This window comes from Clupea harengus, chromosome 23 (genome assembly GCF_900700415.2).
Source record: "Clupea harengus chromosome 23, Ch_v2.0.2, whole genome shotgun sequence".
Lineage (NCBI taxonomy): Eukaryota > Metazoa > Chordata > Actinopteri > Clupeiformes > Clupeidae > Clupea > Clupea harengus.
The window spans coordinates 6,517,146-6,543,291 of record NC_045174.1 but is presented as its reverse complement, the minus strand read 5'-3'; the positions used below and the strand labels follow the sequence as shown (position 1 = coordinate 6,543,291).

The 26,146-nt window shown below is 40.0% G+C and overlaps 2 protein-coding genes and 1 long non-coding RNA gene across 5 annotated transcripts in view; all 3 read right to left on the bottom strand.

Moving 5' to 3' along the window:
- Positions 1-6,433, bottom strand: part of tmem94 (transmembrane protein 94) — a 34,652-nt gene extending 28,219 nt beyond the window's left edge. For all 3 annotated transcript variants that reach the window (XM_012814675.3, XM_012814674.3, XM_031560624.2), the window contains exons 1-2: positions 6,057-6,433; positions 4,702-4,872 (exon numbers count right to left, since the gene is read on the bottom strand). In XM_012814675.3, the coding sequence (XP_012670129.1) occupies positions 4,702-4,725 (24 nt within the window). In that variant the 5' untranslated portion in view covers positions 4,726-4,872; positions 6,057-6,433. The remainder of the gene's footprint in view (positions 1-4,701; positions 4,873-6,056) is intronic.
- Positions 6,434-8,743: 2,310 nt separating this feature from the next.
- Positions 8,744-25,526, bottom strand: myo15b (myosin XVB). Its single transcript, XM_012814533.2, has 28 exons — positions 25,264-25,526; positions 24,927-25,002; positions 24,724-24,843; positions 24,360-24,510; positions 24,056-24,146; positions 23,722-23,968; positions 23,203-23,318; positions 22,940-22,999; positions 22,726-22,801; positions 22,416-22,534; positions 21,840-21,958; positions 20,674-20,815; positions 20,198-20,309; positions 19,609-19,942; positions 19,363-19,426; positions 19,117-19,189; positions 18,879-18,955; positions 18,197-18,273; positions 17,944-18,074; positions 17,176-17,270; positions 16,113-16,190; positions 15,547-15,643; positions 15,034-15,176; positions 12,948-13,066; positions 12,537-12,670; positions 12,169-12,302; positions 10,328-10,465; positions 8,744-10,144 (listed from the first exon to the last, which is right to left on the bottom strand). The coding sequence occupies exons 1-28, from the start codon at positions 25,516-25,518 to the stop codon at positions 10,079-10,081; spliced, it is 3,444 nt and encodes a 1,147-aa protein (XP_012669987.2). The 5' UTR covers positions 25,519-25,526; the 3' UTR covers positions 8,744-10,078.
- On the bottom strand, positions 13,196-13,716 carry LOC116218685. The gene is made up of 2 exons (XR_004162976.2): positions 13,414-13,716; positions 13,196-13,351 (listed from the first exon to the last, which is right to left on the bottom strand). It is a non-coding gene; the product is annotated as an uncharacterized LOC116218685 (long non-coding RNA).
- Positions 25,527-26,146: the final 620 nt, after the last annotated feature.

Sequence of the window (26,146 nt, the reverse complement as noted above, 5' to 3'; positions counted from 1 at the left end):
TTACCGTGACCCAAAAACCATGATACAAACTGACCGGTGGGCCCAATGTACCATTGCATCCCTGATAGCAGTATAGTCTCAAACTTATAGTGACTAGTCTTTTGATGTCCTGTGTCTTACAGTAACTAGTCCTTTGATAGCCATATTACATACAACATTAGGCTGTAGACAGTTGCATTTTTCATTTCTTACTCTTGGCTTTCTTTTACGTTTCCTGAAAAAGACATACAAGCCTTATAGTAACTTAAAGGAAACGTCTGTGATTCTGACTGAAGACTCGTCAATCAAATGACACCCCTACCTTATGTGCTCCTGAATCAAGGTATTGATTGGAATTTGTTTCCCATGTACAGAACCAGTAGCCTGGATGCCAGACGAACTTAGTCCCGCCCACAACATTTTAGGTCGGGAAGTTCGGTCTGGTGTCGCTCCGTTGGGGAGAAACTATCTCCTCACAAAAACCTTTGAGGAGATAGATAGACCAATCAAATTGTCAGGGCGGGCTTTATACTATGATGGACAGATGATCAACCGTAACGTAATCAACCACGTCACCAAAGAGCTTTTGGGGTGAATTCGTTTTCAACAAACATGGCTGCTGTTGGAGAGCTGAAATGTGGAGATTCGAGTCTGTTTTAGAAGACATTGACAGCACATTCATTTTGAAAGAGGAACAGAGAAACGCGATCAAGGCATTTGTAGATCGAAAAGATGTTTTTGCCGTCCTTCCTACGGGATCCGGTAAAAGTATCAGCTGGCCCCATGGTCTACGTTATGGTCATACTACGTTGCTCTGATTGGTTCTAGATATATCCAATTGAGCGAAGAGGCATTTTTTTTTCCTGGTTCGGTTGAAACACGCCCCATAATCACAGCCCATTGGAGCGGTATCAGACTCATATTCTGACTAGAATTATGAGTATGACACCGTCAGGCTACAGAACCAGGACTGTGTATGAACACTGACATTTTTCTGAGCGCACACAAAGAACAAACAGCTACAAGACCATGAAGAGCAATTTGCTGAATTTGACCAAAAGTGTATTGGATTCCAATTGCAGACTGTACCTTTAATGCAATGGGCTGAAACGTTATGTGTGGCACTGAGCTCAATGTCCATGGTTAGAAACACAGCACTTTTCCACAGATACCACTAGAACTAGAATAGGGTCAAAGTCTCTGATACAAAACATATGAGCGTACGCATAAATTATAATTTTTTTTAAATTCATGACAAACATTCACACTACTTTTACATTTATTCATTTAGCAGATGCCTTCATCCAAAGTAACTTCCAGTATGACACACAGGTATCTGCATAATACAAAGTGTATAGGTGCATGTGACGCTGCACTGGTTTGACGCCCCACATTGTAATGTATTCATTAAATTAGGTTACCCATTGACATTTGTTCACCTATACAGAGTTTGCCAACGAGAGTTTTAACCATGTCTTTTGGGATTTATTTTTGGAATGGAAAATGAATGTTTTAATGTTTTTGAGTTGTTTGAGTTGTTGATGGTTTTGATGTATTTATGCAATAAAAACTTTGTGTTTAGTGTGTTTAAAAACAAAACATATGTATTTCACTGTTCTGGAAAATGTATTTACTAAATGTAACAAACAGTTGTGAATTATTTGTTTCTGTAAAGATTTCTTTCTCTCCCTGTTCAGAAGAGAAGGCATGTTTGAAAGTTGTGGTTTCTTGCTGTGACCACCTGCATGAAATTGAAATGGCAGAAATTGCAGGGCCGGAAGTTGGCAGGAGATTGTTGGGAGATTACGAGGAAGCAGAGGGAAAAAATGTTGTTCTAACCCATACACTTCCTGAGATATGAGTCAAAATGTAAATGTGGTTCTTGCATCCCTTGTGGATGATGTGTGTAATATTTGGTGCACCACTTTGGAATCTATGGTCAAGACCTGCTGCATGTGCAACCTTTTATGGGAGAAAAAGAAGAATCAGAACAAATACAATAGGGACCCCTAAATATCATCTTTATGTGAGGAGTATTAGTATGAAATGATTTAGCTCATCCAGACTTGCATAAAACAACACCTTTAATTAGCGCGGGATTGTTATTGTTACGTACAGTGTTCTGTATGTCTTGTATGTATCCATGTTATAGGCCTACATGTATTGTGTTCTGTTCTGTGTTGTTGGTTTGTGTTGTTGTTCTGTCTCCTTCTCCTGTTTTCATTCTCCTACTTCACAGATGTGCACACCTGGTTCCAATCATCAAATCACCACACCTGTTCCAGATCTCCCATCAACCATTCCCCTTTAATTAGTCCTGTGTTTGTTAGCAAGTGTTGAGGGTTGAGCTGTGGCAGAGCTCTGATTGCTTTTGCTTGGTCTTGCTTGGTTTTTGCTGGTTTATTGATTTGTCTTTAGTTATAACACATTTGTTCAACTATATTACTTGAGTTGTTAGCAGCCTACTTTTGTTTTGTTTTGTCTTTGTTAATGGTTTTTGTTGTGCGCACAGGGACAATGAGGATAGGTAAGATACTCCGGGGTCTACATATTACACACACATAGGTTTACTTCTTGTTAATACCCCAGGTTAGAGTGAGCACCACCCACTGTACTTTTGGGTGCTAAGCACCTGTCAATGGGGGGTGGGTTTATTTATGTTCTTTTCTTTGGTGCCACTGACAGTCCTTGTTGATCCCTGTGTTGCTTTCTGTAAATAAATACTTTCTTTCGGGTCCTGGCTTTTGTGTGACTACACCCTCACTTGCTCAACCTGTTGCTCTTATGTTATGTCCTACTCCGAGCCACCAGGCGGCGTAACAGTTATCAATGGGAGGTGTCAGGTTCGTCTTGTTAACAGGTGCACCTCATGGTGTTGTTGTTCTGGTTTGCTTATCTTGGTTTAGCACCTGTTTGATTTATTTTCTGAATTTTGTTTGATTTCTCTTTAACTATTATGTACACGGTAAATTTGGAAAAAATGTGGAGACGTTTGTTAATGAAAGTTATGTTTATATTATATTCCAATTTTTCTCTTTGCTGCTGTATTCATTCCCTGGAACACATTCTGGCTCCATTTCCAAGATGGCAGTGGTGGGATGCTGTGTCCAGAGGAAATTAACACCAACCAGGGTGGGTTCTGTTTTTAGATTAATGAAGGAGGACCGAGTTCAGCGACTGGATGCAGATTACCTGTAGCTATGGTTCAATGATCAGATGTGCGAAGGGGCCTGTTCACACGAGGTTAAAAAAAAAAATGTGATACCTCAACGCAGTCATCTCAGGAGTTGCTGATACTGCATCTTAAGCATCTTGAGAGCAAGCCAGCCTTGATGTCCTGGAGCTTACCATGCCTATAATGCAATGTGATGCACTGCCTCTACTTCCAACTATTGGATGCATGTGTATGTGTCCTGCTCTTGCATGAGTGAAGGCAGCATATCGAACATGTTATCTCTGACTCGTTCAGGGGTTTGAAAAGTTGTGAATTGATGCATCACTTGTGATCACAAAAAGACACTTTGAACACAGAGCCAGGGGGGCCTGAATAATCGTACACACCATAACAGCATATAACTTCAAAGAAATATGTACCATACCAATTCTGGTTTATTGACTCAATAAAGGTTTGGGATTTGGTAATCTCTTACCTAATGAGTTTAGATCGTGTTTTTTAGTCTTTCAAGTCTAACTGAAAGAAAGAGTAATTGAAACGGTATTTATTACCATGAAAGAATCTTTCAATTGCTAGTTTACACCATTCTAATCCCATACACTTTTTGTCAAATTCAGTCAACTGCTCCTCACAGTCCTCTAGCTGTCCGTTCAGTGTTTGAACTTAAAAAGACTGGTGTCGGTACACAGTCTTGGCTGTGTAAATGGCAAACAAACATGGCAACAAACAGTCCAAGCCAACCAAAACACTTACATCAGGAGCACTGAAGTGAATGGTGTAATCTGATTGGATGTTGAAGATAATAGTATAGTTAATAGTATAATAAAGAATATAGTCTTCAGGGTCACAGTAAAGAAACCAACAACAACAATAATACAAAATAAAGATAACAATAATAAATAAAAACAACAATAATAACTAGATTTGCATTTCTTGAAGGAAATGCCAGTGCTTGCTACACTCAGTCATTAACATCTCCACCTAAACCTCTTGCAATATGAGCCAAAGTCAACTTCGAGAGGAGTGACTGCTTCTTGCCCTCAATTCATATGCCAAACCCATGTTACAATCCACAAGAAATATTGCACCAGTTAGTACTCAGTCTCTAAGATTTCCATTGTCTTCCAGCAGCAAGGAATTTGCTGTCCTCTTTGGTCAGACTGTTAATTATTACAGAACACAGCAGAAGCAAAGATAACTGGTTTGAAGCATAGACAAATATTAAAAGGTTCACCCCTTAATGCAAGGCTATTGAATAACAAACTTGGTTAGACCAACAGTACAACTCTGAAATTCAAAAACTCTTTGGAAAATGTCTTATAGATATGTCTTATAAGATATGACTGCCTTCCACAGGTATATGATGAGGTTTGAAATGTGAACAGGCCCCTTCACACATCTGAAACAACCAACTCCCATGTAGGAGTTTTAAGTAAATGGCAAATCCATTATAAGAGTAATTCTCACTTAACATTAGGCATGAAACTCTGTTCTTATTAGTAGCAGAATTCTTTACAAACTTGTGAGGTGCTGCAGCAGCTCCCTACCTGTTTCTTATCCTTTAGCTCCATGACATCTGTTGACTCTGCCTGTTCGCATGCTCTGTTCGCATGCTCTGTCAGAGGGTGCTGCACTGGTTGTCTGGGGCGACAGTGATGCTTACTCTGGCTTTGCTTGCCCAGTCCCCAGATGAGGCTCTGCTTTGCTGCTCAACAACCCTGTGGGATAATAGAAAACTATAGCCATTTAAACACATACTACAGTCAAGCCCCACCAAGAAAAGAAGGGAGGATTCCAATCCCTTAGAAATTTGAATCAAGTCACTTTTCCCATCCCTGAAATGCCTTCATTTTTATTTCAAGGGTATTGTTGTATTATCCAACGGTAAAACTGAATTAACGATTCAAGAACCAGTCCTAGTACCACAGTATAGTTCTGCGGATAGTTCACCAAGTTGCAGGCCCAAGGCCATTAGTTTATCCATGCTGCTGGATGTAAACAACGTGAGTTAAGGAGATTAGCACATACGTGCAGCAGCGTTTAAGAACAGTAAATACGTGCAGCAGTGTTTAGAACGGTAAATACGTGCAGCACTGTTTTAGAACAGTAAATACGTGCAACAGTGTTTTAGAACAGTAAATACGTGCAGCAGTGTTTTAGAACAGTGCCAGTGTTGTCGAACAAAGCTTCCACGAATTCATGAAAGCTGGCATGGAACTTTTAGTCCAGTCAGCAGCACACAGTATCGTCAACAAGCAGAGGTACACGCTGGCCTACACTGGGGGGGGGCAGAGGGGGCAAAGAAACCCTGTCAATGGACTAAACAAGGGGTGAAACCTTGACTTTCATTAAATCCAACCTGCACTTCTAATCTGTGAGCCTCTCCCTGGTTAACGCCAGTCAAACTAGATGGGACGGTCTGGATTGAATAGTGTGTAACTCTAGCGTCTGTGGTGTTTAGTGACATAACTTAACGGAAAATGTCTGCCTAATTCAACATCAAATCAAAGCAGCCGAACAGTTCTCATTCTATTTCGCTATCGTTAGCTCAATAAAATAACATTGGCTAGCTGTACCACAGTTAGCATGAACTCTCATGCTAGCACAGTTAGCATAGCAGGACAGTCTCGGAGTAAGACAATTGGCGATAATAATGCAAACTAGAGTGCATTACTGAATGACTGAGTATTCTTGCACCTGGTCTCGATAGAACAAAGGGTTCATGACTTAGTCAACATTCACCAGCTTGCACATTTCTTAAATGTCTTGGAACATAGGACAGGTCAGCTATAACCTTCTTTGCTAGCTAATATCAGCAAGCCAATACGCTTACAAAGCTTGGCAACATACGCTCATCAAAATGATAGCACAGTATTCACTGAAAACATTAGCATTGTCATACCTTATTTTTGAGCATAGACCTTTTCTGATCTTGACTGTCTATCTGTCATTACTGGTAATGCGACCATCTCTAAGCTGTCGCGTAAGTTCGCCCACGAATGACAGCCATATTCCAATAGGAAGTGGCGACAAACCAAGTAATACACTGATTGGATGGGACCGTGCAGACGGTGGATGGGATTGCGCTGCTGTGGAGAGTGCTATCAGCCTGTTCGACTTGTCGTTTTTATGCTGCACAATTTGTATTAGACTGGGGCTACTCTGCTTTCTGGACAACACCCGGGGTACATATCAATTCTTTATTTGTCAATCCTCCCTTCCTTCATGACTTCCTTTCGTTACGTCCTAGCCCCGCCCTCTGATAGAAACGTGGAGTAAACAAGGAAGGATGCAAGGAGGATGGGGGAATCAAGGACAGACAATGAGAGCCCACGCACACATCACAACACTTAGAGATGTCAATTACAGCTGACACAGATTTAAAAGACCTGTGCTACAGCATATAAGAAATGAAGCACTTTAAGATAAATCAATACATTCATTCTACTGTCAACAAATAACCGTTGCAGTTCATTTGCAATGATTTGTACGTACATTGACACAGGTCTACATTTAATTGTATTATTCATCAGCATTATTTTCTTTGTGTATTATGCCAAATGCTATCAATTGCCAAGCTCTCCATTTAAATCCATAAAGTAGTCTAAATGTGTTAATACATGAATTCCAACCTAAATAGAGTACAGTAGAATACAAGTCATTATATTGCAAACGAAAGACATAATTGCTCAGCAGCAAGCATTATTCATATGAACTGACCTTGAAAACAGCATGCAAGGAGAAGGTTCAATTATAAAAAAAATAATAATTAAATCTGCTAGGGCATCGTACACCTTGCCGTGTACATCTAAAATTTTGAAAGGCAGCCAAGGAACAAGGAGAGAGGACCTATAAGCAAGGAAACAGAGGAGTATCCCACGTGGAAGCATTTTTAATTTGAATGCATGATGGCCCAAGATGAAAGTTTTTGTTGCTCACACTGATTTGATTAGAAAAGATTCCATGGATGTTTTGCCTTGTTGACATGGATATGGACATTTGGCTAATTCATGTTTTTATCATCCTTAGGTAGCTATCAGTGTAAAGTTCACTGTAAAGTTTATATCTGATGAAACATTGTCTTAATTAATGGTCAGGGAAATATCATATCTATGTTAATGATAGGATCACAAACTTTAAAGAAATAAAATGTGCCATTCAGGATTGTTCTGCCTGTTTTCCGTGGTCAATGCGACTTGAACTAGTTAACTAATGTTAGTTAGCTAGGTAGCTGAGTTGCCATAAAAATTACACATTAACCTCTGAGCCAATTTGTCATCTGTGACCGATTATGAAAGCCATTTCTGTCGAGCGACACTTGTTCACCTTTACCATCCTACAGCTATTCAAATCCACTAAAGCATGGAAAATTCTCCGGTTACAAATCCTGCTCAAGAGGTGTGAAACTTCTACTTTAAACTGTAGTTGACAGATGTGAGGTATGGGGATTTTCCATCTTGGGCCATCATGCATTCCAATTGAAAACGCTTCCGCGTAGGATACTCCTCTGTTTCCCTCCGCGTACTCCTCTGTTTCCTTGCTTATAGGTCCTCTCTCCTCGTTCCTTGGTTCCACTGATAGCATTTAAAAAAATGATGGGCTGAGGAACGAGGTTGGAGACAATTCAACAGCTGCAGCCAATCCATGTAATATCATATCATCCTTTTTTCTATTGGACTGTTCGACTGATTCTTATCCAGTTCCCCAATAGATCTTTTCAGGTGTCTGGCGGGAGTTTGGGAGGTTGTAGAGGGGGTTTTGACTCAGCTGTGTCACATTTCCCTCTCTGGTTTTGATATGTAGGACATGAAAGTTTCCCAGATATACTGGTGACACCATTCAAGGCTTCCCCCAAGAATGGAAGTGGAAGGGAAATATTGCAATCCAGCCTTTAACGAGCGTTCATCCAATGCCACTCATGTGTTTGGTACTTGTGTCTGAGGTAGGGGCCCTTAACATTGGCACCTACAGTGCACCAGCTGTAGAACTCATTCCAGTCTTGGAATACACCTGAGTCTACTCCCTTCTCAAAATATCCATTAGAAAGTTTCATTGTGATTGCTCATAATTGCGGAATCACCGAATGCATTCATTAGAGACTCATTAGGTCAGTGAGACAAAACCCTCTTCTTATTTCAACAACCAAAGCAGGATTAATATCCTACAGAGGAATTGTATCATCAAGATTGCCAGATTCACTCTCTTTTTTGAGAGTGCATAAGGCAGCCCTTATTAAAACCTCATTAAAGCTGTCCTCAATCTGGTTGTCACTCACTATAAACACAACTTACCCCCGTGGTCTTCAAAGCATAGGCCTGCCTTTGCACATATCAACTTGTACCCACAGGACAAATAATTTGTGCGTACAAGATAATAAACTTGTGCGGACAAGACACAAAAATATCCCCTTTCGGGAGTGTATGTGCTCCGTACGAGGAAACTCAACAAACACCAAGACCCCTAGGGGGCGCTGTAGTAGCTTCATCCCACATGTTGGCATCATTTAGAAACCCAGTCCATTCATCAGTTGAAAAGTAATTAACGTAATACCATAGAAGAACACAGAGAAAAAAAGAACACATTTAGAAATTACATTAAAAAAAATATCTTTATTTTTAAAGATCTGTGGTGGCTATAATATGAGCAATGGTAAACCATCAAACTGAGAATCAAATGAATTCACATGGTATAGGTTATCTATTTTATCTATCCATCTATCTCCTAAGACCAAAAGTTACTATTATCAATCAAGTGTATCCCATTGTTGCAAATTTCACACAGTAGCCTATACAACAGAAGTGAGTATAGCCCTGTGCACATTTTTATCACCTCTCAATAATTGCATTATTTCTAAGTTGCTAAGTAGAATATTTCCTCTTATGAACAATAATAATTGGCTAATAAATACTTTAGAAAGATTATATTGAAATTCATGCCTCAAAGTAGAAACTGAACATGGTTATCAAAGCTCTCTCATCTAGCTCTGAAAAAAAGACAGGCAAATGCTTCATCCTATGAAGCAATTTTATATAGTAAATCTAAATTGTTAGTTTTTCATTTTACATAAGGACAATTATCCTACTGCTCAAAATCGACATAATGCAAACGCTAAGGTAATACAATTTTGAATCATTTGACATTAAAATGATATTGCACTGGTCTGTACTCCTGTTGTATACTGCACAGGGTCTGTACTCCTGTTGTATACTGCAGGCCGACTTGCCATTGCCATTGACACACCAAGCAATTATTATTGTCCTATTCATGAAGCATTTGTGTACAAAACAAGCAAAATATCAAAACTAGAATCAACACATCTCCAGTCTTAGGCTACCCTATTGCATTATATAGTCAGAATCTTATTTAAACAGGTGAACCTCATGGAGAACCAAATTCAAATTTAAGAATGGACTGTGAATTTTGCCAATATCTGTCTGACATTGATAACCATTTAAACATCAGATCAAACCAAAATGCTGTCACGACTGCAAAAAGAAGGCAAACAGCAATGAAACAGCATTGAAAATGATTATTATGAGATTTCAATAACTGCTGATAAAATAAGAAACAATGTAAATCTCCTTTGAGGTTATGAGTGCAATTTTAGGATGTATTCACAATATATAATATTAATTTTAATTTCTTTCAAAGGAATACATATCAGTCCTCCAGCATTACATTATGGCCCTACTTAAGGCCTGAAGGGAACGCACATTGTTAGGATTTATGTTCCTTAAAAAATGGGCAGTAGTTATAAATAGTAGTATGCAACACGTGCAATAATTTAATTGAGTATATTGAATTCTATAATTGTGTTGAATTGCTTGACGCCATTCACCCCCGACAATGAATTAGACATTTTAGAAGAGACATCTGTACGCTGTCAGAGGCTCAGCTCACATGTGGGGTCACATCACTCCCAACTCACTGGGCTGTGGGTTGCACATGTTCCTCCATGATCACCGCAATGATGTGACACAGCTCTTTTGCCTAGTCACACACACACACACACACACACACACACACACACACACACACACACACAAACACAGATACACACAAGCCTTGAATACCATACTTGAGTTGTTTCAGTTCAATTTAGTGTAGATGATTACGAAAATATGACTATAATGTGTAAGAAAGTGTAATAGTAAGTGAATTTGCTGTTTGTACCTGCTTCAGATGAACGGAGATGGTTTGGGGACGAGAGCCAAAAGCAAAGTTGATTTCAACTGCTGGTGGTTTCCCTTTTTTGGGCTGGTATGAACGAAGTGACTGCACTCCCACCAGAGGTATCGCCAATTTTATTTCCTGAAAGATTATGGCGTTTTAGTGGAAGAAACACAAAATTGATGGCATTGCAATGTAATGTACCTTAAACAGGACTTTCATATTATCACATAATGTTCACTGTCAATAAAGTCCTACAGAAACAATGACTATTACTGTCTTCATGCATATTTCTGAGGGAATACGTGTATAGTCAGCACATTTATGAAATACAGTAAGTCCCCTAGTATAATACCAATACTCTGCTACCTCAATATGTCCTGTGAGGAGAATTCTGTCACAAGAAGACTTCAATAATCCCCTTAAAGTGAAGAGTGAAGATAAATAAAGTGTAGCTCGCATAACACAACCTATTTCTTTAAAACGTTGTGATCTTGATTGTTTTTACAAAAAGATGCACCATCTTAGAGTTGAAGTGTGCCTCTGAAATGTTTTCACATACCAAGAAACGATGTTAGCGGTTAACATGGTTGACATATTCTACTGTTAAGGTGCAAAATGTATTGAAAATCCAGTCAAGGCACTGAGTTAGAAATAATGATTTCTGCTTGAAATAATTTGTGCTTCAAAATTTGCTTTCATCAAAGAATCCGTAATTTGCAGCAATTACAAACTTTGTAGCATTACAGCTTGACTGCTTCTTCATTAAAGTGGCATTATGCAGTAATTGTACTTCAGGGTTAGAGTTAGGATAAGCAGTTTTACCGTAAAATAACAGCTTAAAAAAATTGGGGCGCTACAATGACTTTTAATATGGAGAATCGCTTCCGTGCCGTTGCCATACCAGGGTCCGTAGGCATATTACTGGGTTATGTAGGTTTGGCTGAAGCCGCCCGGTTTCTACTGTCTGCCGAACTAGTAAGTAGCTTGTTTGCCGTCTTGCTTTGTCTTGTGTTGCACTTGCTTGATGTTTGACTGTGTTAGGACAGTTGTTAATTAACTAGTTTGTCATAGTGTCAAAGTAAGCACATTTCAAGAGGTTTCGCTAGTTTTAGCCGCTAGCATCTCATTAGCGATTAGTAATTGTTCCGTTATGCTGCTTTAAATAGGTCTTGCATCATTTTGCGTAATACTTTGGGTCTCTCTCTTGTTGTAGGATAACATTGGCTGCAGTCAAATGCCATCCACATGGCAATGGAGTCATGGGCGCAAGTTATGGTAGGGACAGTGAGGATATTATCGGGAAAATACGGTAATCAATTTAAGAAGTGCTGATGCTTCAGATACTCAAGTAGTCCAAAAAATAACCATTTTATTACTTCCTTAAACAGCACAACAGACAGGTTTTCTAATGATGAATTAGCCTTTTTAACATGATAATATAGGATTAGCTAACATAATGTACCATTGAAACAGGAGTGATGGTGGCAACTACTGGGTCTTTTGCGCCTATGTAGATATTCCATTAAACAACTGGGTCTTTTACGCCTATGTAGATATTCCGTTCAAAATCAGTCATTTCCAGCTTTAATAGCTATTTACAACAATAACAATGTCTACACTAGATTTCTGGCTCCAAACCTTTGAATGGTAGCATACATTGCATTCAATTGTCATTTGAGTTGCATTTTTCATTGAAAACTCATTAATATTCATTAATATCACCGACATCCACCTATTTGGCAATCTATGTTCAAATTAACAGCCCAGTATTTCTTACATAGAGCCCATAAACCAATGTAATGGCAACCATAATATGAGTATGTTACATCAAAAAAGCTTACCTGTGTCTTAGGGTGACAGAAAGTAATATCTGCTGCTGTCACGGCCACTATGCAGGGAGAGGGACAGCTCTGGTGACTGACTTTCTGAGCCAGGAAGATGTTGGAGCCAAAGAGAGGCAAGGAGCTAAGGTGCTCTAAGGAGATTATCAATGCACAGATTCAATACATTATGTACATTATTACAAATGTAATTCTGAATTTAACCATATGGTTCATTACAGAAAATGTGTGATGTTTAATTTACCAGAATGCTATTTCATAGATTAAAATGACATATTAAGGTAAAATAAAGTAAATCTTGTATGAACAGCCTGAGCAGAGAAGTGGCATGCTAAAATGTATCATTTCTGGTACAAGGTGCTACTTACGAAGGAAGCGCGTTTTGGCCTCAAACGGATGCAAGTCACCCAGGCTTGACAGGTGATTGTGGCATGCAGAGAGCAGCTGCTCATCTTTAGCATTCGCTCCCTCCATCCGGGGGAGGTAGTCTTTCAGCTCAGACCTGGAGAGGAACATATATGGCATCTCCAATCCAACCACACAATCCAGTATCCAATCATCACAACCCAATCATAATAACTCAATCATGACTGATCCAGCATCTTCGGAGTATTTACAATTGCCATTTTCAATGCAGGTACATATAGATTATATGTGTCCTTTTCCTTTATCATGTGTACTATTTCAATCCAACAGGCAGCCATTACTGTGTTTATGCATTTCAGCAAAAACAGCAACAGCAAAAGTTTATAGACTATTAAGAGAAGTAGAACTCTTACTGTGATGGTAGGTCTCTGATGCCCAGGGCAAGGTGCTGAAGTACAGCCAACTCCACAACCTGTTCTAGAACACTATTTCCTGGGAGCAATAGTCTTGCATCCAGATAGTCAGCAAGGACCTGAAAAAGAGGAGGGTGGAAGTCATTCAGTCAGTGCTAATATACCTCTTTCAGTCAGTGCTAATATACCTCTTTCAGTCAGTGCTAATATACCTCTTTCATTCAGTCAGTGCTAATATACCTATTTCATTTAGTCAGGGCTAATATACCTCTTTCATTCAGTCAGTGCTAATATACCTCTTTCATTCAGTCAGTGCTAATATACCTCTTTCAGTCAGTGCTAATATACCTCTTTCATTCAGTCAGTGCTAATATACCTCTTTCATTCAGTCAGGGCTAATATACCTCTTTCCCATGGCATAGTCTTAAAGAGGAGGGTGGAAGCCATTCAGTCAGTGCTAATATACCTCTTTCAGTCAGTGCTAATACACCTCTTTCATTCAGTCAGTGCTAATATACCTCTTTCATTCAGTCAGTGCTAATATACCTCTTTCATTCAGTCAGGGCTAATATACCTCTTTCAGTCAGTGCTAATATACCTCTTTCCCATGGCATAGTCTTAAAGAGACTTAGACATAAACAGCTCTGTAGACTGATTCAGGGACGTGCACAGGAGGGGGCTAAGGTTGCCCAGGCAACTGCCTGTTTGCCCTCTTCGACTCAATTTTATTTATTTTTTTAAATAGTATAACGGCTGCAAGAGTTCATGTAGGCCTAGATTACAAAAAAATCGTGGAATATGTGCGCGGGGGGAGGGGGCGTGGCGGCGGCGGTTAGTGATTGACCCTGACAATTTCACATTTTTAAGTGATATAGGCAGAATATGCGCGCAGGGGGAGGGGGCGTGGCGGCGGTTAGTGATCAACCCTGACAATTTTACAGTTTTAAGTGATTTGACAGAATATGCGCGCAGGGGGAGGGGGCATGGCGGTGGCGGTTACAAAAATTAACGTGTTGCCCTTTCTCTCCAGGGCAGAGCAAAGGCCCTTCAAAATTCCTGTGCACGTCCCTGGACTGATTGTTTTTAGATCCTGTACAGGGTATGATTAAAAGTGTAAAATGTGAGAGTGGCCATTAATAACCAATCAGTCCATCATATTCATTCATAATGCTGATTATGTGGCAGTAGGTATTGGACCGGATGCTAATGAAAAGATGCTGCTATTTCACCAAACTTTCACTTGCTATATAATTACATTTACATTTACATTTACATTTAGTAATTTGGCAGACACTTTTGTCCAAAGTGATGTACAAGGGAGAGAACAGTCAAGCTACGAGCAATAGAGACTTAGTGTAACAATAAATACTATTTTACATAAGAATTAAAAATAAGTGCAGGAATGTAACTGCTGTAAGTGCAAGTTAACATAGTACTAATAGAAGTGCAGTTAGGAAGGGAGGTGCTCTCTGAAGAGTTGGGTCTTCAAGCGCTTCTTGAAGGTAGAGAGGGACGCTCCTGCTCTGGTAGTGCTAGGCCGCTCGTTCCACCAACGTGGAACTACGAATGAGAATAGTCTAGATTGCCGTACTTGCACAGGCGGCAGTGCTAATTGACGCTCACTAGACGAGCGCAGCATCCTGGGGGTAACATTTGCCCTTACAAGAGCATTTAGGAAGATGGGAGCAGAACCAGCAATCACTCTGTAGGCAAGCATAAGTGGCTTGAACTTAAATGCTGGTAAAATACTATTTAACAAACAAGAGCCTACAGTATGTACTGTGTAGCCTAATCTGTAGCATGTCCATGAAGCTGTGAGGTTACACATGTACTCTTTTAAGTTTGAAATAATCCTTTTTGGCTAAAGTAGAACAAAAATAGGATTTGGTGAGACCACCTGCAGATCTAACCAGTCCAAGAAAATTGGACTGTTTCAAAAAATGCTTTGAGATTCCTTCTGCCACAGGAAATACATAAGTCATCATTTTTTAAATATTTTGTTAGGTAGTTAGGTAGACATGGTTCAGCACATAATCAGGGCTTTGCCTGTATCTGATTCATTGTTCATTTTGATTTGGTGACTGACCTGTTGGAAGTGGAACTCGATATACATCTGATTTTCAAAGCTCAGGGGGTACTGCCAAACCACCCGATGGAAGGACAGTGTGATGGAGCCGTCGTCCAGAAGGAAATCAAACAGGTATTCATTTGGATGGATGGGCCTCACCACTAGAACACAAATAGGAAGTTAGCAGTGAATGGCCTCTTTATGTAGGGTAACTTTATGTAGGAAATACGTTCATAACAGATGAGGTCCAGTTCTGCACACCAAGTTACACTCAAGATCAGTAAACAGGAAGACAGGTAAACACACAGAAATCTGGACTTTGATTTACAAAACCATCCGAACAAACAAAACATTCCCAGACAAGAAAGTTCTCAGCACAGCACAAATCTATCGTAGTGTTGAATGCTTTACCCTTGCAGTCTACATGTATAGCATGCCACTATGTTGTAGCCAAGAGACTCTGGCTTTGAGAACATGCCTACTGCAAGTCCAGATCACTTTAACACATTCAATGACTCTGAGTATAAGCACCTTGTCCACGGGTGGCTTTGATTGAAAACTCCTTTGCTTCAAAGGGGTCCGTTATTCCCATCTCAGTACACAGGTCAGTCACAACCTCCAGGGCCACCTGCACACAGAAGTAAATAGTTTCTAAATAATCACTGCAAATGGACTGATCCCTATGGAATGAAAAAATCATCACTTAGTACAATATTGATAATGTATGCTGATTGTTATTCAAATAATTTAATACGAATGTAATAGAATATCTTATTGTAAAATTCTATATCTATTCTATATCTATTCTATATGTACATACAAGTGCTGTCAGTCCTCTCTGATTTGTTGGGCTGATGCATTCATCAGCTCTTTTTTCAGTACAGAAATTCAATCATTTTCTTCCCAAAAAGGGATACAAACTATACATCTTCCAAAAAGTGTATTATAGGTCAAAGCATTTTCTGTTAAATATATTACATAATATATAAACGCATTTGGGTAAGTTATCACATTAGTGTATGTTTTGATGGAGCTGTAACTGCATTACTGGATGTTATAACAATATTTGTCTTCAGGGCTTTAACCAGAGCACTTACACTGAAGCTTTGGATTTTGCAGGGAAACTCTACACCCCCAGGGAGCACAATGGAGAGCTGCAGAGTACTCCTACCAGCCTAAGAGAGAAGAAAGGTCACATGTCAATGAAAGAAGAAACAAACCGTATTTATTCAACATTTGGAGTAGTGAATAAACTTGTTGAGGCCTTAAATTATAGTAGCTAAGGATAGTCTTTTTTGCTAAGGAAGGTTCCTAGCTGAGTGAAATGACCCGGAAGTGTCTAAGTGGCAGCCATGATAAGAGCTGGTTGAATTCTCTAAATGCTAAGGAAAGGTTCTTCAATGCTTCCTTTCTTATCTTCTTTAGCATTACACTGAACCATCCTTTAGGAGAGAAAGGGTAGAATGCTGTTTTGCAATTCCTTGCAGCAGCAACATTTAAAGACCCATGTCAATAACATGCGCCATCACATAGTTATGTAGCCTAATTGAAGTGCAGTTGGGTTCTATTGGCATTGCGGTTGTTTTTTCCTTATGTTTCCTTATCTTTTCCTAATTCTCCTTCATATCTTTCCTTAACCAAGGAAAAGTGGTAAGGAAAGGACATTGAACATACTTTCTTTGACAATCTGACCACAGCCCAGGTTTTATTTTTAGGCTAGTTTAATGAGTAGGAGCTCTGGCTTGGCTTAATGGAAAAGTCATGATTCCTTGAAGCGACAGGATAATGGCTTTATATAACAACAGCAAGAATAAATAAAACAACAAATTAAATCAAGAACATAATCAAATGCATGATGATGTAAGCTACATGTCACAGAAAGTATCCAGTTTTCCCACTAACATCATCTTATTTCTATTAAATAAGTGTGGCTCCTTAGCCAAGTGAACAGCATGAAACATACCCATAGTATAGACGTGTCTGGTGCCTAAAACCAATAACATTTAGTCACTATGGCCAGGGAGGGGGAATTGAACCATTATCAGAAGTATATGAAACAAAACTCAAATACTGTAGACGAATACTGCACAGAGATAAAAAAGGGCACATGTTAGGAAACACAAATACTGGCGGATTTAAACTTTAGACATTTCTGCTCACCAGTATAGCATCCATTTCAGCATGAGATGGGATGTGTCTCCGGCCTCCATACGCCAGAGAGCGTTTAAGGTTGTCCTCACAGATGTAAGTGAGCTCTAGGGTGTCAAAAAGAAGATTCCATCACTATGAAATTCAGCAGCTGTTCATGTTTTCATGTTTATCTAGCTGTTGTGTACTTCTTTTGAGAAACCCTGACATTTTCCTTAGTTGCACTTTATTTAGCCCCATGTTTAACTGTTTATTCGTGTTGGGTTCTACCTCACTTTATTTAGACCCATATTTAACTGTTTATGTGTGTTGGGTTCTACCTCACTTTATTTAGACCCATGTTTAACTGTTTATGTGTGTTGGGTTCTACCTCACTTTATTTAGACCCATATTTAACTGTTTATGTGTGTTGGGTTCTACCTCACGAAAGATGTAATTGCATATGTAAATATAAACACTCTGGTTCAATGGTACCAAATCCCTAAAACACTGATATTAAAGCTCCTCTGTTAGCTGCTGGACAGAGATATTGCTTATTGGTCACAGATAGGATTAACAGAGAGAAACATTGTATATTACATTGCATAGGGACTCATTTCAAAATATGTATGTACACTCACACAGGAACATATTAACCAGAGCAGGGGATACCCTCAATTATCAATATTGATTGTTCATTATTCTGATCAACTATTTTGTGACTCATATATTTTAAATATATACATATTTTTGAGATGCTGATAAAGAAAGACTAGAGGTATACGGCAGGGAGAGGAGCACCTTTGAAAGGGTCAGTAGAGGTTTTGAAGTAGTCTTCAAGGTAACGGGTGAAGTAGGGCAACAGGGTGTTGGAGCACGGGAAAAACCCCGTCACCAGAGTCAGCAAGCGCCAACCCAGGGAACAGCTCTCTCTATGGTGGGGAGACAGAGACAGAGACATAGAACGCCATTGTGAATGTCTGATGAGGGAGAAGACCCAAAGACTCCATCACATGGTGTACTTCTGTTAAGTTTGCTTCACAAACACACTCACTGATTTGGATTTCGTGTCGTCTGTTTGATGATCTGGCAGTAGATTTCATCCCTCAGATACTCCTTTTCCTGTCCCAACTGACGAAGAAGAGTAAACATGGTGTCAGGAAGATCGGAGTTATCCAGCACACTCAAACACCAGACACTGATGTGGGAGATTCCAATTGACATTTGCAGTTTTGCAGGATTGTTGACCTTCCATCAGGACTATTATTAACATTTATGTGGTATATCTTTTCCCATACTTTCTTGGGTATAATTCAGGTAATTTCCAACCTTTCCAATTGCAAAAACACTCTATACAAGCTACTGACAAGCTGTATTTTCTAGGGTTGGGATGCAAAATGCATGTTTCACTAGTTTGCTGCTCATCCAGGCATTTGAATTTGTAGTTTTGGCTTGGATGTGTTTTATTATTGGTATAACTTCTAAATGTTAAATTGCTTTCTTGCTGGTTTGGTGTATCTAGCTGTGTGTCAGTGTTACTGTTGGCCAACTAAGTAGCATGTGGCTAAGCTGCACTGTGTGCTAGGTTGTCAGTCTGAATACTGAAGGGGTCTCCGCTATGCACCTGGTTGATAGTGTTCCTAGCTCAAGCTTCCAGGGGTTTTTGTTTTTTTACTTTTGTCTCAGTCCAAGGAAGATGTATATGTTTAACGCATATGCCTAGCTATGAGACTAACCTGAAGGATATGATTGACACAATCTCCCTCTGACTGATGTTTATTTAAAGGTAAGTCACCCATGAACTGCATTACACCTTTAAAGAGGAGAGACAGGGGAACAGGATTAACAATTGACCATTTTTAACAATTTATCGTTCTGAAATCATTAGTATTTGTATGAAAACCATAACTAAATCTATAACTATAAAAAAACTTTACAAAAGAGTGGTGCATCCTTGTGTATGTGTAAACTCACATGTGAAGCATGGGACTGACAGGTCATTGAGCTCGCTGTCAGAATACAAGATCAATGATACCAGAATTGGTTCCTGAAATTCATGGAATGGGACCCCAATCAAAAAGACAATCGGTACTTTTATGGTCAACATTAGTTAAATACGGCCTGCTGATGAGGAATGTACGTGCAAGACTAGTCTCAGAAAACTATCCACCTGGAAATATGTCATATATCATTTGATATCATAACTCAACAGAACAGTACCATGGTGTACTCAACCGTCTCTGCAAAGCTTCTTCCATGTGCAGACAGACTTTTACTGTCTGATCTGAAATAGAGAGGCAGAATATGTCTGTGAGTGGTGAATAGGTGTCTTTCCTTGTATAAAAATAGCTAGTATAATAATATACATTTTATTTTTTGCATGTGAATTAATGATGGTGATTTTTTTTTAATTATGAATGTTTTTTTTTTCTCATCCATCCCTTAAATGTGTCTGCTACCAGTCACCTTGTGACAACATCTCTGAAGTATTTCTGGGCAAATTCAACCATGACGTGTGGCTGAAGCTCTGAGCTTGACACTCTTTCTGGCCGTCCCTCCATGGGGTATTCTGTGCCTCCACTGGGAGTAGGGGTCCTTTGGGAATGGGGTGCCTTAGGCTGTGTTGAGGGGGTCCTTTGGGAATGGGGTGCCTTAGGCTGTGCTGAGGGGGTCCTGGTGCTCTGTCTCCTCTCCTCCTGCCGGTTCAGATGGGCACTATGGTAATCTGGTGGGGCTGAGGGTTGTGTGACCTCAGCAGGAAACAGACCTGAGCGCCCACCAACAGAGCCGAACAGCCAGCCTGGGAGAGAAGAACCAACTGCCTTATTCACACATTCAAATTCAATAAACACGTATTGAAGACAAACTGCCTTATTCACACATTCAAATTCAATAAACACGTATTGAAGACAAACTGCCTTATTCACACGTTCAAATTCAATAAACACGTATTGAAGACAAACTGCCTTATTCACACATTCAAATTCAAGAAACACGTATTGAAGACAAACTATTTTGTAATAAATGACAAACAATGATCAAGAAGAATTCTCACCATCCTGAAGGCTATCCATCTTCTGTAATTTGATGATGTCTCCCTTATGGAAACTGAGGAGGCTTTTATCATCAGTCACATAACTGTTCAGTGAGACAACATATTCAGATCCCTGGGAAACAGAAGATTAAAGACATTATCTGCCGCTCAATAATGTAACCACAAAAAAGAAATGTACAACTTCCCACTGTTTAACAGAGGGCTTATGGTTCACAAGTATTTGTGTTTAAAAAAAGGCATGTCCCAACACACGAAAAACCAGGAGAGCTTGTTCTAGTGTATATATGTGAATATATGTGAATAGTGTATATATGTGAATAAATGAGAGAATAATTATACAATTTAGATTTTTGACTTGCTTCTGATCACATTTGATATACTTATGCAGATTTTCCAAACTCCGTAAGAGATTCAGAAACTTTTCTAGCACCACAATAATCATATTGTTTAGTGTTTGATGTGTTTTTGAAGCGAACCTTGACAAGTTCTCTGAGGAAGAGCTGGACCATGGCAGTGATCTGGGGAGCATGAGAGGACTGCAGCTCCAGAGATTCGTTCTTCAGGGAGAAGACCACTGCACCAGATCCATGGAGCTCCACTGACAACACCTCAGCATAGCTACACACACAACATACGTCAAAGATCATTACAGAAATTAGAAAACTCCCAGCCTAAACACTTTCTAGTAACCCTGGGAGCAATCAGAGTTGACTGTAGGTAAAGAGGCATATTTACAATAATACGTAAAATGATCACCAATAGGTCCAGATAACTAATCATCTTTGTTTGTCTGTGTTGTCTGGGCTACGACAGCTCATTCACATCCACGGCACTGGCATTAACCATGTTACCCATGAAACATAACGTGTCAACTCAAAATATTGTGAAGCAGAAAGCCTAAAATTATTTTGAATGGACTCTGATGTCAATTATATCAAGTCTATAAGACTCAGACAAAACAGAAATCCTTGTCATTGGGTCCCAGAACATGGCACAACAAATTCTGCCATCTGCTGGTTCCCTATTGGATCATATCAAGCCTGTTGCAAAGAATCTTTGCATCTGGTTTGACAGTAATATATTACTAAAATATATATAAATATATTTTGAGGAACACACTACAACCTTGTGCAATCATGTTTTTATCATCTTAGATATATTAGCTATAAATATATCTCATCACACCTAAAATACTGCAACAGCCTTTTTACCTGACTGAACCAAAAATTTATGAATTGGCTTAGACTGTCCAGAACTCTACCGCCAGGCTTCTTACCAAAACCAAGAGACGTGATCACATGACTCCTGTTTTAGCCTCCATTCACTATATATCGCTGAGCTGAGTTCTTATATATTCTCTTTTAAAGCTTGATGGTTTTATTTTGCTGCCTTTGTGAGGCACTTTGTATTTTGCTCTATAATAAAACATTATCTTCCACCAGAGTTGTACTGACTGATACCCAATATTGAGACTACTGAGCACCTCCATAAGGGTGCGGACCGTGATCCTGGTGAAAGATTGTTGATATTTGAACTTAACAGCCAACAGCCATCACATACATACATTCATTTTCAAAGTTAGTTCTTCTGAAACATTCTGTTTAATGTTAATAATTTTCCCTGGATTGAGAAAGACACCAACCTGTAACTGCAGAGATTCTTCAGGTGTTTTGTGTTGATTCCTGTGGCCTTGACAACACGTAGAAGCTTAATTCCTCGATGAGATACCCCTAGAATCTGGGCGTCTCCGACGACCCCAGCCTGATCCAACCAGGCAAAAACATGACATAAGACAGGAAAGACAGGACACAAAACACAGATCTGTTAAGTATGCTCATGTTTGAGTGAATGTTTCTGTGCCTGATGTATTGACTTCATTCCATCTGAACTCATTTAACATTGTAACGGATAATGGTAGCATATCAGAACGACTGCTCAGCACACATTGTTCTAGAGTTGGCAAGGAATGGACAGAATTCAGTACTCTTATTCTTTGAAGGTAACAACCATGCAGCAACCTCTAATCACTTTACCAAAGACTTCAACTTGCAATGTACAGTACACTTGCACAACTCTTCACCATCATTAAATCTTTCACGTGTCTCTTCATGATCCTTCAAAAGGGTATTTGATTGAAACACGAGCAGCGTGAGAGGAGCACGTGGACTACACAGGCTTAAATGTCCATTATCTATCTCATAAATCATAGACTCTTTACCTCTACAGGAAAAAGGCATGTGAAGTAGTTCTCCCAGTTGTCTCTGGCAGCCATGACAACTCTCTTCTTCACAGCATCATCCTGCATGGTGCTGATGCTTGGACCAACGTGGAATCGGCCTGTATAAATGACATTCAGATTCTCAGCGCAAACCGTTGAGCCGGTCCATGTCAGGTCCATAGGGTAACACATCAGGGCAATAACCCAATGTCAGGTCCAGAGGGGAACACATCAGGGCAATAACCCAATGTCAGGTCCATAGGGGAACACATCAGGGCAATAACCCAGATATCGGTCACTGCTTACTCACCCAATAAATCTTTCATCTTGCGACGTTCCTCACGAGTAATTTTCACACAGGAATCAGAGAAGGTGTCTCTCATTATCTATCACAAAAAGGTAAGATTAAAGGATGGGTTAAATTACTCATTCCCATCATCAAGACCTGAAATGAAACTAAGCATGTTTCAATTAGTGAAGCCTTAGGCTAGCCATGTAAGCCTCAAGTGGGGTAGCCACCTTACCTGCTCACACAGCAAGTTAAGGATGTATGTGTGGTTGAACTTCTCTTTGGGATAGAAAACCTACCAAAAAGGCAAAATTATTTAGAGCTTACAATGCTGTTGATGGCTGTAGCAAGTAACTCAATTAGCCTCGAATGAACAATGGCCAATGTATTTAATATGACTTATAATATTGTAAAACACCCTCCAATGCTTGAATCCAACAAAAAAGCACAACACCAAAGCACTCACTTAGCAAATCAGTAAATTGATATCCAGCTCACCTCTTTCCTCAAGAAGAGCCTGCCTGGCATACTAGAGTAGGAGAAGTATACACTGGCAGAGAACCTGTGGAGCTGAGAGCGAATGTTCTCCTCACTCAGCAGTTTGTGGATCTGATCTGCGGAAACAAAGCCAGGGCAAGATTGATAAAAGCACTTATGTGAAACTGTTCTGTTCTGATCTGGAACAGCTCCAAACACTGTGCTCATACACCAGTAGATGTGTCATGCCTCAAATGAATGTAAATGATGCCCCATACCCCACTGCAATTCAAACTTCCCAAAAGTGGAACAAATTATTGTCATTCATTTATCTCAGCATACAAACATGTTCAGGTCCTGCGGCCACTTTCTTTACTCACTACGTGTAGGTGCAGCCATAGGTGGTGTCTCTTTACTCACTACGTGTAGGTGCAGCCATAGGTGGTGTCTCTTTACTCACTACGTGTAGGTGCAGTCATAGGTGGTGTCTCTTTACTCACTACGTGTAGGTGCAGCCATAGGTGGTGTCTCTTTACTCACTACGTGTAGGTGCAGCCATAGGTGGTGGCTCTGGGATGTCAGGAGAGGGAGGGGGGAGTGGAGGGAACTCAGGTGGTGGGGGTCGTGTCTGAGTGCGTTGTGACCCAAAGAGATCCCCAAGTGAGCGCTGCTTCTCCCTCATGCTGTTAGAGATGGATCGAGGGGCTGGGGGTTGAGCAGGGGGGCGCACTGGAGGTGGGAAGGCTCTTGCAGGTGGCTTTTCGACCTGAGGCTGAGGAGTCCACTGCTGTTGTTTAAAGAATGACATTAAAATTACACAGATTTGCACAGAGATCATCTTGTATGAGAGAACTGAAATCATGTTTTACACTACCTTCTGTTGTACAACTGGACCTTTGCCTCGGAGCTTGGCAAGTGCTTCCTCTTTGGGGTCATTCTTCTTTAGAAAGGTCTTGGAAGGTACTCTGAAATTAAACAAGCACTGTTAGTCCCACGGTAACAGACTGTTCAGTGTTCAACATGGAAGGTACTCTGAAATTAAACAAGCACTGTTAGTCCCACAGTAACAGACTGTTCTGTGTTCCAACAAAAACACACAACATTGATACCATCTGAGAACAACATGTACATGTACTTCACAATGTACTGCATATTGGTAAGTGTTTGCTTTACCCTACCTAACAGGTTCGAATCCCTTGGGTTCAGGAGCAGGGCGGCTTTGATATAATTTAATAATTTCACGGATGTTGTGGCTGGGCTCTGGCCTGGGAGAAGCAGATCTTGGATGTGGCTCTTCAGGTTCCTCTGAGGGTTCTGGGGCAGGCTTAACTAGAAGATAGAGGTGAGAAGAACAAGCTAGTGACTACAGACTGCACTCTTTTTAGGTCATTGGTCCTTCGGAATTAAATTGTTTTCCATTAGGTATGCATACCACAGTTTGAATATTGATATGATATGGTATTTCTGAGGCATCTTTGTCATAGCATCAATGCTTATTTATTGCAGAACCAAAATGGGAATATGAAGAACACTGATGCCAACCTTTTTTAACTGGAGATGGAGTTGGAGCTTTGGGTTTGGGTTTGGGTGCAGGTGGGCTAACATAAACAGGTTTTGCAGGCTTGGGTGCTCTTGGCTGTTTGGGTTGAACATCCTTGGAGACTATAGAGTAAAGAATTTAATTTAAATTAGGTAGTTTTAACTTAGTTAAAACTTAGACATATTTTTCATAAGCCTCCTCTCACCAATCTTCTGGAAGAAATCTTTCTTGTCCTTGAAGGATTCAGGTTCCTCTTCAGGGTCTGAAAGATCTATTTCTGGCTGTCAAGCCCAACCACACAGACCATAATTATAATCCAGTCATAACATAGGACTGAATTAACACCAGTCAAGCAGAGGGAAACATTCTCAAAAAAATAATTCTTGAATGTGATGTTTTGTTTCCACTGTTCAACTAACAAGTTTAATATGCTTTGTTAGATACACATGGAACACCACTACGAGCCAACCGTGAATCAAAAGAGCATGTACACACACACACACACACACACACAAATGTACACACGGCATCATGGCAGATACCTCTGGAATGCGATGCTGTGTTCGGGGATTAGGAGGCAGTGTAGGCTCTTTCTTGGCAGGAGGGGGCTTTGGGGCTTGTACTTCAGGTTGCCTGGAGCGGACGGGGCTTTGTCGCCTCTCTTCCTGGACTGGCCACTGGCGTTGCTGCTGGCGCCTCTCTTCCTGGTCCGGCCACTGGCGTTGCTGCTGCCGCCTCTGCTGCTGCTGCTGCTCTTGAGCCTGTTGCTGTGAAAGGGTCAAGGCCTGCATGGTCATCTGCGTTGCCTAAAAGAAGAGAGGTATGATCAATTAAACTGACAATTCACTGACTTCCATGCATTCATTAAGTCCACAAAGGTCCTTTCTTGGGAGTTTACTGTACATTTTTTATAACAAAAGAACTGTTTATTGGTTTTTGAAGTTTATTGGTTTTAAGGCCTCCAGGAGGAACTGTGGATATTCAATGGACATTTGATTTCTGACATGTTCCAGGTCATTAAAAGATTACATGTATTCAGCCAATGATCTTCTACTAATCAAGTCTGTGTCATTTTGTCAGTTTTGAGTTTGTATCCTGTGATTCATGCCCATTAAATCATGGAACCTGTTTGTGAGATTTAGTTTGTCAAGTGTTGTGCTTCATTGGTAAAATATCCCAAGCCCTGTCTGGTGGATTCTCTTGTTTTTTATTGAGACATGTTTGTTTGTTGGTGTTGGATGTTCAGCAAAGACTACTTGCACTTGGACTTGCATTTGGTTGCACTTGTGTTCTATGTGGTGTGTAGAGATGGGGGGCCTGGTGATCTTGTGTTTAATTAGGAAGGATATGTGTCCTTATTTGTCCTTTATTGCACCATAGAATATCGCTATAACAACCAGCTACCACAAAAACATAGCCTTACAT

Excerpts from the sequence above, each read along its gene's own strand:
- myo15b (XM_012814533.2), bottom strand. The coding sequence starts at position 25,518 with ATGACCATGCAGGCCTTGACCCTTTCACAGCAACAGGCTCAAGAGCAG. Across the intron at positions 16,191-17,175 it reads CTGAAATGGATGCTATACTG|GCTGGTAGGAGTACTCTGCA; the intron begins GTGAGCAGAAAT and ends CTTCTCTCTTAG. Across the intron at positions 15,177-15,546 it reads CAAAGCCACCCGTGGACAAG|TGGTGAGGCCCATCCATCCA; the intron begins GTGCTTATACTC and ends TTTGTGTTCTAG.